Raw genomic sequence first — 15,810 nt, 5'->3', positions numbered from 1 at the left:
ATTTATTGTGTTCTTCACTTGGAGCTATTGTCAGTTCACAAGAGCTATTTCACTAATTTACAACTGTGTCAAATCAAAGTTTTACAGATCTGTCATTTTATCCAGATTATTTTTAGTGCAGGTGTTTTGCTTACACAGAAGGAAGCAGCAATATATTGTGATCAAAGAGGACTTGAAAGTCCAGAGCGCCAACACCAGCTCTCCATCAGGTGCTAGCTGACTCATTGGCTTTTAATGTGTAACTAAGGACTAGCAATCGAGGCAGCGGTTGATAAGACTCTCACTGAAGTTAACAGGAATGAACAAATGTTATCCGAATGAATACTGATGCTGACTCGTTAACACTGCTAAAGAATTAGAAAATTGGAATAAAAAGTGTAGGGAATGTTATGATGTATCAACATCTCTCTCATTTCTGTGGATTAAATCACTGCAGACCTACGGGTGCCTTTGCCCTCAGTTCCGCTCTGCCGCGCCCGGACCCCGCTAGACCCCTCGCAGCCGCTCTGGGCGCCTCACAGCCCAATGGGCAGCACCGCAGAGGCGCGGCCGTGCGGGGCCGTGCGGAGCCATGCGGGGCCGTGCGGAGCCATGCGGGGCCGTGCGGGGCCGTGCTTCGTGCAGCGGAGCCCCCCCCGCGCCCCCGCCCGGCCCGCCCCGGCCCGCCCCGGCCCCCGGGCGGCCAATGCACGGGCGGGGAGGCACCGCCGGGGAAGGAGCCGGGGAAAACATCAATCCCAACTTTCTCACCTTGACGGGAACCGAGCGTTCCCGATGCGTGCCCTCCTGCCGCCCTCCCTGCCAGCCCAGCCTCCCCAGGAGAGCCGTCCGACGGCGCGGGCTCGCCGCGCCAGCTGTGCCCTGTCCCTGCAGGGGCAGAAACCCGAGCAGGGGGTGCCCTGGCTGCAGCTCCCCGCGGGCAGCGCGGCGGGGCTGGATGCGGCTGCCATGGGGCGCGGGGCTCCGCTCGGACCGTGCCTGCTGCGGGCAGCGCTGCTGCTCGCCCTCTGCCCCGCCGCCGGCAGCACCTGGATGTGAGTAGCGGGGGTCGGGGTGGGAGCGCTGCCGGAGCCCGTCCCCTCGTGTCCGTGGGGCCCGGCGCTGACGGGCGGCTGCCTCCGCAGGTGGCTGGGCATCGCCGCCGCCGGCGGGCCCGAGAAGCCGGGCTGCGCCAGCCCTCCGCTGAGCCGCCGGCAGCAGGACCTGTGCGAGCAGAAGCCGGAGCTGATGCCCGCGATCCGGGAGGGAGCGCGCCTGGGCCTCCAGGAGTGCCGCAGCCAGTTCCGACACGAGCGCTGGGACTGCCGCTCGCCGCCCGCCGCCCGCCGCGGCGCCGCCGGCCCCGCCGCCTTCGGGCAGCAGCTCAGCAGCGGTGAGTGAGCGCCCCGGGGCCGCTGCCCGCACGGCGGGGCCCGGGGCTGCCCCGGGGCAAGGGGTGTGCGCGGCCAGGAGCCCCGCGGGGACCGTCCGTGCTTCCCGTGGGCAGAGCCGGGGCGGTCCCCGCCGCCGACCCGGGAGGTACCGCAGGCACATGAAATGCACCGAGCGCACCAAACCTGCCCTTGTCTTTGCAACGCTGTTGTTGCTTCTTGTAATTTTCGTGTAGTAGGTCCGTGGATGACACTGCCCGTAGGTAGATCCACTCAACTATATGGAAATACTCTTAGACTTATGTTGGGTTTATCCCCTTGTGTTGTAGTTACTAAATAAGTGGGCTTATGACATATTATTTCAGGAAGGTCACTTGCAGGTAAATATGTCTAATCAGGGCACTAAATACAATGTGAAATGGTTTAAAATATATAATATTTGCTCAGTTATGTGATATTTATCAGCACAGTGAAACCAAAGGTGCTTTTTTTTTGCATAAAATAATTACGACATTGCTGGAATTTCCACTGGAACAAGGATGAGTTTTTTGTATCAAATGTTGCACCAAAGCTTTCCTGCAAGTTGCAAGGATTCTGCAACTTTTTTTTTTTTTTTTTTTTTTTTTATAGCTCCCTGGTCACTGATTGTGTGATGGATGTGATTTTTAGTATCCTGGTACTTCACTTTGTGTTCATGCAATCTTCACTTTGTACTAAAGCAGTGTAAAACTCCTAAGTTTTAATAATGAAAACATAAATTGACGAATAAAAAGTGGTTCATATTCCAAAAAGGAAAGGGTAAAAAAATAAAATGGAGCCATATGTGTGTTAGTCCTTCTGTTCAACAGGAAGGACTGTTCCTGAAGACCCACAAATGAGTGCCACTGTTCACCCACAAAGCTTCACTAGTGTGCACTGTGGAAACTTTTTATGATGGCACTGGAACCACAGACTGATACAAACAGGAGAAACAAACTGCAATATTCCTGCCCATGAGCAGAAATATTGGAGACTGGAAATAAATAATTTTCACAACAGTGAAAATTGGCCCATTTCAGTAAAATTTCAACTACATGTATTGACCACTCAATGATATTCAATTTGCTTAGAGTATGCCTTACTTAACACAGTAATGTGTTAAATGTGGCTGGGTGCCACATTGTGCCAGAAGCTTCAGAGAATGGGACAGGAATAAGAAGCCAGTCTAACAAGTAAAGGCCTTTCATGCTGCTCTCTCCCATGGCCAGCTTGTTCTAGGAAAACCACATGGCCTAAATATCTTTGTGCTGATTTCTGCCTCGTTTAAGACTTTCGGGACTCTTTGAAACCTTTGTGAATTAGAAGAACATCAATGTTTGCTAAATTTAGCATGAGGTAAGTTTTGGCCCTGTACCAAAGGAACCTGGGATCATGACAGATTCTCTGGGATTTAGACTGACCTTTTCTTCTTCAAATCAACCTGAATAGTGAAAAGCGGAGTGGAGAGTGAGTGGTTTGGAATGTGGTTAGTTTGGAGTTTGATTCTTTATTTATTATTTGGCTTGAAAATTTCTGTGGCAAATAAAATTCCTAATCAGATTTAGAAAGAAGTTACCAAAAATTGCATGGTACCAGTAGTGAGAAACAGTGTCATTAATAGCATGGCTGTAGGAAGAGGCCATGCCCTGAAGTCGTGTTGGGGTATGAACATCCACTGCTTTGGACAAGTTCACACTACGGGCCAAGCTGTGATGACGTTAAACTTGTAACTGTTCCCTCTTAACAATCATTGTGTAGTCCAGCCAGGAGGTGATTATGGATAACGTTTGCTGTGCAGGCACCAAGGAGACGGCGTTCATCGCGGCGGTGACGGCGGCGGGGCTCGTGCACTCGGTGACACGCTCGTGCAGCGCGGGGAACGTGACCGAGTGCTCCTGCGATGTCACCCTGCGGCACGGCGGCTCGGCCAGCGAGGGCTGGCACTGGGGCGGCTGCTCTGACGATATCCACTACGGAATGGCCTTCAGCAGAAAGTTCCTGGACGTGCCTTTCAGGAACGCAACAGGCAAGAGCGGGAGCGGGCTGGTGGCGATGAACCTGCACAACAACGAGGCTGGGAGGCAGGTGGGTGTCATTCAGCTCCATCACCTTCATTGACAAAATGACATCAGCCAATGGAGGCGGGGCCTTGGCTGCAGGTATTCGTGGGACCAGTGGCAAGAACACCAGTAACATCACCAAATAAACATGTACAAACTCACAATCAGAGCTGGTTTTACCAACTAATTTCAGTATGTTAAAATAAGATCCACAAAATAAGTAATAGATCTGCAGTGCTAAATAGTAAATTTACCTTAATTAGATATTTGATATTCAGTTACAAACTTGAAATAGTCCTGTTATCATCATAATATGATATTATTTTTGTCACTGATTATTCTGTTATTATCATGACCTGCATTTATAATTGTCTCTAATACTGAATGAGAAGGCCAGCTGGACACAAGGCCTCATTACTCATCTTGCAGTCTGCAGTCCATACCTGAGAGTGCAAGTTAAACATTGTTCAGAGGGGAAATCAAGAGTTAATATTTTCTCTAAAAACATGGGGTAGAAATGACACCTTCAAAGTAGCTCGTTGGTTAGGACATGTATCAAAGAAGTGAAAGGAGACTGATTTTGGGTGGCTTTTTTCAGTCCAAAGAACTTCCAACCCAGGGTTGCAGAGGAAAACTGTGTGTTTGGGTGTGTGACATTGGATTCTCCTTCCTGTCCTGCAGAGGGACAGCAATAAAATGGGGACAGCAATAGCCTATACAGGGGGATGTGAGCCTATTATCTAGTGCTTGGAGCTTTCATCTGGAATAGCAGAGATTTGTGTCATTTTTCCTTTAAAATTACTTTATTTGCTTTACCTTGGAGATTTCATCCTTAATGGCTCTCTCTGGGCCCATAATACTTTAAATCTGTTCTGCTCAGTGACACAGCTTTAACAAAAGGGGGGAAAAAAGAAAGGGAAAACCTCTGGTTTTGACTACACATATTGATGGACTCCATTGTGACTCTCAAATTTCCTGTAGCTGGAAGCAGCATCAGTGGGTTTTACTGTAATCAACTTTCCTATCTGCCATAGACAAGGAATAGCCATAGTAAGCCATCCTAAGAGCCATGGTGATATAATTGAAAATTACTTTAATTTGAAGTAATTTTTACAGGTAATAAGTGTTATTTCATTTAAGCTATGTAGTTGGAAAAGCAGAAAATCTTTCCAGTTCCTTCCAACTGAAACCACTCCATGATTCCAGGTGACAGTTTTTGTAACTGAAGTAGTTGAAGCAAACTTTAAACCTAAGTAAAAGCTGAGAGCAGTTACTATGAGTTTAATTAGATGTCAGTCAGCTAAATCATCTGCAAGGAAAGTGGTTGGTATCTTGTTGTAGGAGATGTTAATAACAGAAGATTAAATGGTTATTTCCTTAAGGAAAGAGCAAAGAGTTGTTTATCATGTTTGCAGAGTGAGATAGTTAAGGAAGAAATATATATAGTCAGCTTCCATGCATGAATATTTTGTAATTTAATGGCAAAATGTAGGATGAAGCAAATATTTTGATCACTATCCAGAATGAAAAAGAATATTTATTGTTGGTACTTAGGATTTCTAGCAGCAATATTATCTGAAGTTTAACATAACTCTTCCTTTTTGTATTTTCAAATCTTAACTAGGAGTTGCTGGAAAATGTTGACCTTCATGTTTTGGGGCTTACAAGAAGGATGTTTTGATATCTTATGGCCTTTTCTAATAAATACTCTCATGTTCCTGGTTTGGTGTCTTGCAAAAGCAGTCTTCCAGGGACAGTACTTCTGTGAGTGTTTGGAGTTAGTAACAGAACTGGTATGTGCAGAATTCTCATGTTTCTCTCCTATTTCAGTACAAAATATTTATACTTCCACATCTCATAGTTATCATATCAACATATAAAACTTTTTAAACTGTGTGTCTTTTGAGTTGTCCAGTAATCCGACTCTCAGAAGGTTCAGATTGCATCCTTGTTCTGCTACAAGATAAACATTCATCATCCTTTATTGCATCCTTATTCTGCTACAAGATAAACATTCATCATCCTTTAGCACAGCAATTTTCATTGTGCTTAGGTGTGCATATGTGAGTTGGGCTCTTCTGCTCCTTATACAAAAGGATGTGGGGAGTCAGGGACTATGGGTTCATTATCATTGTATTACTATTATTTTACTGCTGGAAAAATTCTGCTCACTCTTCCACTTGTTGAAATTTATTTGATGAGGGACTTGTTTGGAGAGTTTGTTTTTACTGATACTTGTAGATTGATAAGAGACTCACCAAGTTTGGAACTGTTCTTAAGTGATGCATCTCTGGGAGGACATGTGCTTGTCTTCATGAATAATCATGAAGAAATTGGGACATTTGATTGCAGGCATTGGTTCCTGTGACAAAACAAGTACTGGCAGTCCTTGTCTCACAGCTGAGAGCAATGCCTGCAAACAGAAAGCTTAACTTGGACATGTTAAGCATTAACTGGCATTAGAGTATGCAAACTGTGATTCCACTGACACTCCTTGCTGCAAATCAGTCTCTGCTTTCTTCCCCATCTGTCTGTTCCAGCCACATTCCACCTTGTGCTGCTCCCTCTATTAATTGCACTGGGTCAGTGAAAGGAAGGTGGTTTAAAAGTGATCTTTCTCTCAGGTTTAATTTTAAAAAGAGCAGTGTTCATGCCTGTCTATCACTTGAGCCTGCGCTTTTGTTGTGCGTGTTGTACCACCAAGATTGAGTGGCAGTAGGGGCAGGAGGAACTGCTCAGATGGGCTTGTGGCTGACCACAATGCTGGTGGACCCAGCTCAGTCACCACACCGCTCATTTCTCACAAGCTATCAGTCAGTTCCATAACCCACCTAAGAAAGCCTGTCCTGGCTTGCTCAGAATGACACATCCATCCGCTAGGTCTCTGTAACAGTGCTCCTCTAAAGCTCTCCATGGATTTTTGTTTCATACGGAGAATCCTGTCACTATTTCATGAATAACTGAACAGATTCACCATATGAACCTAAAATGTGAAACGGAACACTGGTTGTGTAGTCAGTCTGGAGGTCATGGTCCCAGTAACTCTGCAGTCACTGCGCACTGCTGAGACACAGGTGTGTGCTGCAGCTGTGTCCCACCTGAAGGCCATGTTAGCTCTATAGGTACAATCTTAGGTTTGCTTGCACCATCAGAAGATGCCTAATCCCTAAATTTTGCCATGTGTTCAATTATGGGAACTTTTTCATTGAAGTTCACATAACAGACTGAGATGCAGCAGCATGTTCTGTGATTAGGCAAAGCAAAATGTCACCTCCCTGTGCTGGCAACTTAGAGTATATTGGAGTCCAGGCTTAAAATTTGCCCATTCTAGCAGCTGGGAAGCAAAACACTGAATTACATTTGTATTTCTTTCATTCATCTGCTCATTCATACACTGCTAATGAATGCTGCATTTTTATATTCTGATATCAGTCTAAGAGTTCAACATCAGTTTCTGCTCCTGTTTCGAAACTCTGTCTTCCTCTACTTTTGTTTAATTCATCCTCAGAGAAAGACTCTGAGTGTCATCTGCTGGGCTGCTTGCCCACATGGCCCTCAGCACCTAGCAGGCATGTCCAGAGCTTCCTCTGACAATTTCTGGATCCTTCTGCCCTCAGTAAGTACCTTATTGTACTGCAGCTAAAATGAGGATTACATCTGTAACCTTACAAATCTAGTAGCACAATATGATTTAAAACTACCTTTAAATTCTAGTAACTTGACAAAAATAACATCATTCAAAACTGGAAAAATGCTATTAAATCCTCTCTATTTTTAAGTTGTGTGTAAAATTTATCTTTTGATATTGTATTTGATATTCACATTTTATTAGGTTATCTGTCTTCTGACAGACTTTTTGTCCTTGTATTTTAAATTCTCATTTGCCTCAACCACTCTTACATCTTAATGAATCATATTCTGACTACGCAGTGATTTCATTGTTGACAGATCCTTGAGACATGAGCAAGGTCAAGTCTGTCTATTAAAGAGAAACTAGTCTGTGTAGAGGAGATGGTAAGTATCTACCAGTATTAACTAGCAGTTGATTTGCCACTAAAAGAGTCTGTGTGTGCTTATGGGTGAGAGTTTACTTGTTGCAATATTCTTATTTCTTCCAGTAGAGCAGAAAAATCTCCAATTGCAAAAGCAGCCCCCACAGCACGTGGAAGTATTTCCTGTACAGGAGTACCTCTTTGCCAGGTTTAGTTTGCAAAGGCTAATGGCTGTTCTAGGTCAGGGCATATGCCTGTTCTTTCTTGATAATGTTTCTTGTGAATGTCTTGCATATTTGGCTTCCACAGTAACCTCCACCTACAAATTGTTCCTGTTTATTCACCAAAGATGTGACTCCAAGCAAACACTTTGGTCATGTGGATTTTTAAAAAATGTTTATAGAGTTTTATGCAAATGCCAGCTCAAGACTGAGTCAACACCTTTGGGGCAGAATGTGCCAGGGGGCCTCAATGCAATGGAGTAACCATGCTGGACTCATCCCAAACTTCAGTGACCACAGTCACTGGTATGATGAAAAGTCCCAGTTTAGCACATAGAATAGAAGTAGCTCATTTGATTTGCTGCATGCCTTGACTGGTTTTGGAATTTTGAGGATGGCATTTGTGCTGCCTGAGCTACCTATATGGAGTCTGGTACTCGAGTTTTTTTCTGGTCCTGCAGAGGCCAGTGGGGCTTGGTAGGATTGCAGGTATCAGGTCTCACTGCAGAACGAAGACTTAGGAACTGGAACAAATGAAACTACTTTCTCAGGGGCAACCAGAGGAGGATGTTAGATTTTTCTTGTCTTTTTTAATTCAGTTTCAGGAAGACATAGACTGCCAGTAGCTAGTATATAGTATGTGTGGAGGCTGAGGATGAGCAAAGGATGAGGATGAAATTTAATAAACATGTAGTTGGGATGTTGATTTCTCTTTTTCCCCCATGTTTTGGTAAAAGCAGTTCCTTCAAAGAGGATTCATTTCAATATGCAATGGCCTTGATGCATGAGGAATTTCAAGACAAACTTACTATTTTAAATTTACTATTTAATTATTTTAAAATCCACACTTACTGTCCCATTTGCTTTGATTGCGGAAATTAAATATGGAGGGAAAGGTTAGTAAAATGGGCTTTCCACACTACTAACCAATGGCTCTTGTGAGTCTACAGGATGGCTCCAGAAGGTATGTTAATGCAGATGGAAAACAAACCAAAAATTATGCTATCTGGTACTACATCTGTACATGTGTGAGTTTTCAGTGCCTTTTTCAAACTCTAATGTGAGTTTCTAACCCTCAATGTGAGGGTTGTCACAAGACTAATTGTATGATTTTATTCTATTACTATTAGATGTTAGACAAGAAAGTATTGTATTGATTGTCTCCTGAGTGTTTGAGTCATACTCAAGATAAAGATATGAGATAAAGAAAGTTACTGCTTGTTTACCGATTCCAGTTATTTGAGGCTTGATAGCCTATAAACCGAGCCAAAACTGTTAACATGTTACAAAAAGCTTAACACAGGCTTCAGATTCCCATTGTTGGTCAGTTACTGTTCAGCCCAGCCCTTGCGTCTGCATGGGCATGGAAAAGTAACTCATCTACATATTTAAGTATTTACTTGATGGCAAGAACTCAATTTAAGTGTTGGCAATAACTGTGGAAACCTTGCTAAAACATTGACAGTTATAAAAGTAATATGAATGCAACTACCTATTTGTCATAAAAAGAGCCATTATGAAAGTGGAAACACTAGGAACTCATACTAGAACTAGTTAGGTCTAAATTAAAAGAGCAGGGTTTAAGACTATAAGTGAGAAGCACCTGAGATTTACTGCAGATTACCTGAGCTGAAGACACCTCTGCTAAGCCATGGTGGGTCTTTTGACAGACTTTCTGTGAAGCTTGGAGATGTGGCCATCTTCCTGCTCTTCCAACAGTTTGCCCTGAGGTGCCTCCTCCTGTGCTGCTTTGGGTGCTGAGCCACACTGGTTGCCCAGGCACTGTTGTGTGACTTCAGCCATTCCTGTGGCCTTAGTTACAAACAGGGTTGTGAATGTTTAGTGGTCTTCATGGTACCTATAGAGTACCCTTAAAACACAACATAACTGGACACTTACTTCCCCAATGTCTTCCAAAATTGGAAGGTGCCATGACCTGCCCTATCCTTGCTTTCTCCTTCTGCTGTTCCCCACTAGACCCTTTTGCCCATAAGAGCCTTTTGCATTCCAGCAGTAGGAGGAGCAACCCAGGACATGTCATTGAGGTATTTAGGATCCTCTAGAATAAAAAGCCATCCAGAAATCACAGCTTTCACTGTTGTGATCAATATTGCTACATTATGGCCATTGCAAACTGCAAATGAAGAGCAAGTCTGAAGATCATGCCTCTCATATTGGGGGTCCAGGACTGGAAGCCTGGTTCCTAACACATGCTCTGACTTCCCTGTTGCAGAAATGGCAGTGGCAGCTGTAATATTAAATACTTTGAGACCTCTGTGCTACTGATGTCAGGCAGCATTCGTGATGAATGAAAAACCACATCCAAATATTGTTCTCCCTTTGCTTTCAGGCTGTAGCAAAGCTGATGTCTGTGGATTGCCGTTGTCATGGTGTTTCTGGGTCCTGTGCTGTGAAAACTTGCTGGAAAACCATGTCATCCTTTGAAAAGATTGGCCGGTTTTTAAAGGATAAGTATGAAAACAGCATACAAATATCAGACAGACTGAAAAAAAAGCTACGCAGGAAAGAGAAAAGCCAGAGGAAAATACCAATTGGTAAAGAGGACCTGCTGTATGTGAACAAATCGCCCAATTACTGTGTTGAAGACCAAAAGCTGGGGATCCCTGGAACGCAGGGAAGAGAATGTAACCGCACGTCGCAGGGAGCCGAGGGCTGTAACCTGCTGTGCTGCGGGCGCGGGTACAACACGCACGTCGTCAGGCACGTGGAGCGCTGCGAGTGCAAGTTCGTCTGGTGCTGCTACGTGCGCTGCAGGAGGTGCGAGACCATGACCGACGTGCACACTTGCAAGTGAGGTGAAGGACAGGAAAGGTGGCCAAACCAGCCAGCCTGTGTGGTGCACGCAGCTGCCGCAGGGACAGCAGTCACTGTCACCGTGTGGGATTTCAGAGGGATCGGCCGCGGGGGGAACAGGTACTACCAGACAATGGGTCGTCCAAGCTTGCTTTGACTAAAGGACAGCTGAGTAAACATCAGGCTGCATGCAGGGACAGCTTGAACAGCAAAAAGGACTCCTGATGACACATTTGAACGTGTTATTCCATGAGCAGAGACAGATGCTAAACTTTTCAAGTATTTAATAGACATAATGTCCTGAAGATCCATGTGGTGGGTAGGCACAGTGGAGAAATCTCAAGATCTCATTAGGCAGAGACTGAAGAGTTAAGAGAGTTTGTAAAACACATTAGACATAGTCTATATCTGTGCTTTTAAAACTGGGACTAGATGGATCCATTAGACAGTTCATTTCTGCAGACTTCAGAAAAACCCACAAAGATAGGGAAGTTCAGCTGTTCACCACAAAGCATTTGCTTTGCAGCCGTTCAGAAAACTGCCTTCTGCATAATGTGCAGAAAAGCATTGGGAAGTGAGGAACGTGTGTGACTGCAGAGAGCTCAGCAGTGTCTGCCTGGAAAAGGAGGGCCAAGCTGTGCCCAGGGGAGAGAGGCAGGAGCACAGCTTGGTGAATGTGAATGAGGCACCCAACAGCAACTTCAGGATTTTTAACAGGTTGTCCTTCAAACCCACAAGGGACAGGTCTGTGAAGGGACAGAAATGCAGTTTGAAGGAAATAAAACCCTCTGCAGGCATTTTCTGAGTATCTGAGCACACATTTTGTGAGTCAGCTGGTAGGCACCCCACTCTTGAATTCTATGCAATAATCTGCCACATTCAACCATCTCACTGGTGGTTCACCATCATTATGAAAATTAACCACATGAGATTTAGCCCAAAGGAATCTGCCATAAAGCAAAGGATTTTTTAAAAATAGATTTTCTTTATAGAATCAGCAGCTAGAATTTTTTATTAGGTTGCATCCTCAGTAAGTTCAATGCACAATATAATTTATGGATTGGCTCACACCACTAAAATATTTAAACTGTTAGTGATAACACATTCTCTGTCTTCATATGTTGGCTTAATTTTATTTTACATCTGTGAAAGGTTGTTTATTTTTATGCAGTGATTTAATGCCTGGCTTAAAAAGCATCATGTGAAAGGATTACTGTTGTTTAATTGTGCAAATAACTATTTTTGATAAGACAAGAAAGTTTATATTTTGTAAATATTTAAATTATGCAAGTTATGTAAAAAGTTTCCACAACTAATGTGATAAGACTACAGCCCTTGAGATTTGTTGGTTAGATATGTGTTAATATTGTAGTGGCCTTAAATTGAATTTTGTTTGCATATGCTGGGGGAAATTAGTCAGAGAACTGCATAAATGTTAGGGTTTTTTATCATCAGGGTGGTTATAACTATTGCAGTTCATACACACTGATAAGACACTATGATTTTCTAAATGGTCAGTTGATTAGTATTCTGCATACTTTCTTTTTTATTCTCTTAAATGCATTTTACAAACATTGAAATCCCAGCTCCAGCAGTAAGTACTGCCACAGAAATCCAGGGAAGTTGGAAGGGTTTGCAATCCCTTAACTTCTTCCATACTAACAGCCAGTTTTTAGAAACTTGGGACAGTTTGGCTGAGGCTTTCAAAGTTACTTTGAAGAATTCATTTCCTAGTCATTAGTCATTTTCTCAGGAAAGATGGTGACCAGATTCTGAACTGTCACTCTTTATTGGATGTGTAAGTCAGGAAGAAAGAAACAAAATCTTCTGTGTTGTGGTATTTCACTGCCTTATGTGGATTATCTTAGGAACATCAGTTCAGCAACAATGTAGTCCATTATCTGCTATTTGGACTTTTACTCCACATGTGGCCAGTCCATCTCCTCCATTGGCCTGACCAAATTATTATCTTGGGACCACAAAAAAAATCTGCTGTCTGTGGGGAAGGGTGCTCAGCATGCCAGTAAGGCACTGTCACAGGAGCTTTCAACACCTTCTCTGTGAAAACTTGGACAGGGAGGACTTATCACAGTGGAAGACTCTGAAGAGAGAGTTGTGGTCCCAGGTTGTTTCAGCAGTGAAAATAAACCCACAGGCTCCTCAGGCTGTGCCACGGGACAGATTGGCAGCATGGATGGGAGGTGACAAACAGCACCAAGTCCTGACAGAACGGTATCATACTCTCTGCTCAGACTGTACTTGGGATAGTACAATTTTTGACACCTAAAATAACCTTGAAATATTATTTAAACTCAGTAGTTTGTTGTTTTGGTTTTAGCGTTGGTTTTTTTTTCTGTTCATTGATCACAAGATCAGCAGGAGAAAGAGAACTAAGCAGCTGCTTTGGCTGCCTCCAGGGATCAGAAACTTCCCAGAGGATGGAGTGATTTCCATGCATTTTACACAGTGGACAATGTAGTTGGACTACTACAGTGGTCTATGCTGATCCCTACCTCTCTCCCTATATATTCTAATTCCCTGAAACAGTTTTCATATCTGCATACTTCAAATGATAATAAACAGATGATGTTCATTTTATTAACTAATATACTACAAAACTTAACACAAGGTATGGTTATATATGTGGTGGGTTAGGTCCTTTTGAGGCATCTCTGAGAACTAAGACATAAATCAAGAAATCCACCAAGTTTTTCAATGGGATGATTCAAAGACCTGGGAACCTGAGACTCTGTACTGATAAAAAAAATGCTGAAACATTCAAGGCTGAAAAGGATAATTAAAGAAGATTGCTGTAGCATTTGGTAGGAAAAAACATTTGCAAGCTATGTTCCACAGAAGATAGCAACTCTCTTCCACTGCCATCCATCAAGCTCAAAGAGGAGTCATGATTCCTCCTCAGTATGGAGTGCCTTTCTTCATGTCTTTGAATGAGCCTGTAGCTATATCATGCTATGGACAACACCCTAATGAACAGACCTTTTTGAGGGTCTAATCTAAATCTGATTACAGATTTAGAGATTATAGCAACTGGAATACAATATTAAAGGAACTGGTTTGCATGTTCTGGAGAGAACATAGGGCAAAGAAGAATGTAAAAAGATACCTAAGTGGAGAGTCATCCATTTTTAACTTGCTAAAAAGTAATTATTTTCAGGTAAGAAGATTGGGACAGCCCATGAGCCAAGCCACCTAGATGGACAGTTAAACACAGGAAGTAATATCTGAGGAATCTGTTTTAACCTGAGTCTACAAAGGATGCCTTGGATCTTTGTAACTTTGAAAGGGTAACTACAGAGGCAGCAAGGAGGAACTAAAAGTGGCTTTAATATTATCAGAAATGCAAAGAAGCATCACAAATAGAGCATGTTCTCTCCTGCCATTCTTCACTTTTTCAGCCCCCAGGGAGGCAGGGGCAGGATGTGGCTGAAGCTCAGGAGTTTGTGTCCTGTTGGCCTGTTGCTCAGAGGGTGAGAAGCAGGGTCCCTTGCATCCCTTGTACAGCATCAGGAGCCACGGACATCTTATGATACCACTGAACAGGTCAAGAGCTGTTCTCACACTTTCCTGCTTCAGCCTCAAAGTTCCCATCTAGCCTTACAGGTTTCTACAATTTTCCTAAACAGGCCCCTTGTATTCAGGCTAGGCTATGGCCTTACAGCTTTAAAACTGAAGAGGATTTCATCAATAAAAAGTCCTTTGCTTAGTATCTACCTTAACCATGATCCAAGTCAGTCAGCAAGGCACTGCAGCCCTTCCCATCTTTACACAGGAAAGTCAGCCAGCACTTATGGTGGCAGTATTATTTCCCCTTTTGAAATTACTCAGCTGGCCTCTTATTTTATTAATACACTTATTCTTGAAAAACACTCAGACTGCAGAAAATCCAAACAGTTCAGGAGTCATTACATACACATCAAGCATTTAGCAGTCAATTCAATGTTTGAGGAAACTAAGTGCCACAGTAAGACATCTAGAAAGCAAAACATGTTGAGCAAAATAAAGCTTTTTCCAAAGTGGCAATCAGGAAACTAAGGCTGTAAAAGGGTCTGCTTTTCCCAGAGGGGGGCAAAAAAAAAAAAAAGCTGGATCATAAAAGACACTAGGAAAGGTCCAGAGGGTACATCAAGACAGAGGCCCCCTTCAGTTTCTTTCTTAGGACTCCTATTAATCCACATAAAGCACCACTAGTAAAGCAGTAGACAGCTGTGGTTTACAATGAAGTAATCTTCAGGTGCCTTGAATCCCAGCTGGGTAGTCCTTGGTGAAGAGTAAGCCGAAACCTTGTGTCCTTCCCCCTCTCTTCTCACAGCTCTACTTTTTGATGTACCTCACAACCTTTCTCTTCCCTTCCCTTGCTGCTCTGTTCTCAACAAGTCTGCAAGATGCTACAAATGTTCCCATCACTTATGTTTCCATATAGGAAAATATGGATCCTGGAGCTTTGTCACACACAGTTATTCACACACCTGTACCTTCAAACTGATTTCTATCCCCAGCTGGAGAGAGGCCAGAACAGTCATCTTTGTGCTTGGCAACTCAAGTGAAATGCAGACAGATTACCAGGAAGTCCCACTGATTTCAGGGAGTTCATCCCAGCAGCAGGATACTGTAACTTGCTCACTCAAGGCAGAGAAGGCAGGACCAGATCTTGCAGCAAGTCAATAGAGCATGATGATGGAGAAAAGCAAGGAGACCCCATTTGTATGGCCACTCCAGTAGAACTTTTAAATATTTGGCATGTCTTATTAAATATGATACCATACAGCTTTGAGGACATGGCTTAGGGTATAAAAGGAAGATTTCCATCAAAATTTTAAGACTCAAATTATTTAAGATGTAACAAAAATAATTCTACCATGTCATTGTTTTAAAAGATATTGTTTAAAAGGTTTGTTGCAGGTACAACTTTAAGGGGTTAAGAGAATCATGATATCTTTACTCAACTTGGATTGCTAATAAAGGCACACATTCTCCATTTAATTTTGCAGAGGAAATTTTAACTTTTTAATTTGAAGAAAGATGAAACATTCACTGGCATTCAAAGAATAATAATGAAGACAAATGTAATCCAGGGAAACTACTAACGCAGCCAAATAGGGTTTCTTCCTCTTAAAACCCTGCTGAGTAACTTCAAAATTATTTTGGTATTATTCTGGATAGCAGTGTAACCAATACTGGCATATACACCAGCAGAACTGAATTTCTGTGAAAATTCCAGGAATTACACAGTTTTTCACTACAGACTTAAGTAATGAAACAGAATTTCAAACCAATTAGAAAAGGGGATTTTACTTCAACGAAAAAATACATACAA

The 15,810-nt window shown here is 43.1% G+C and overlaps 1 protein-coding gene across 1 annotated transcript; it reads left to right on the top strand.

The window, feature by feature from the left end:
* Positions 1–589: 589 nt before the first annotated feature.
* On the top strand, positions 590–15,476 carry WNT16 (Wnt family member 16). Its single transcript, XM_064422286.1, has 4 exons — positions 590–1,034; positions 1,125–1,372; positions 3,187–3,473; positions 10,012–15,476. Exons 1-4 carry the CDS (start codon positions 592–594, stop codon positions 10,474–10,476), a joined length of 1,443 nt encoding a protein of 480 aa, XP_064278356.1. The 5' UTR covers positions 590–591; the 3' UTR covers positions 10,477–15,476.
* The last annotated feature ends 334 nt before the right edge of the window (positions 15,477–15,810 follow it).

The sequence above is a fragment of the Passer domesticus genome, chromosome 5, assembly GCF_036417665.1.
Source record: "Passer domesticus isolate bPasDom1 chromosome 5, bPasDom1.hap1, whole genome shotgun sequence".
Taxonomy (NCBI): domain Eukaryota; kingdom Metazoa; phylum Chordata; class Aves; order Passeriformes; family Passeridae; genus Passer; species Passer domesticus.
Note: the sequence above shows the minus strand (reverse complement) of the source record. Positions and strands in the feature narration are given on the sequence as shown.

Excerpts from the sequence above, each read along its gene's own strand:
- WNT16 (XM_064422286.1), top strand. The coding sequence starts at position 592 with ATGCGGGGCCGTGCGGGGCCGTGCTTCGTGCAGCGGAGCCCCCCCCGC. Across the intron at positions 1,035-1,124 it reads GCCGCCGGCAGCACCTGGAT|GTGGCTGGGCATCGCCGCCG; the intron begins GTGAGTAGCGGG and ends CTGCCTCCGCAG. Across the intron at positions 1,373-3,186 it reads CGGGCAGCAGCTCAGCAGCG|GCACCAAGGAGACGGCGTTC; the intron begins GTGAGTGAGCGC and ends TTTGCTGTGCAG.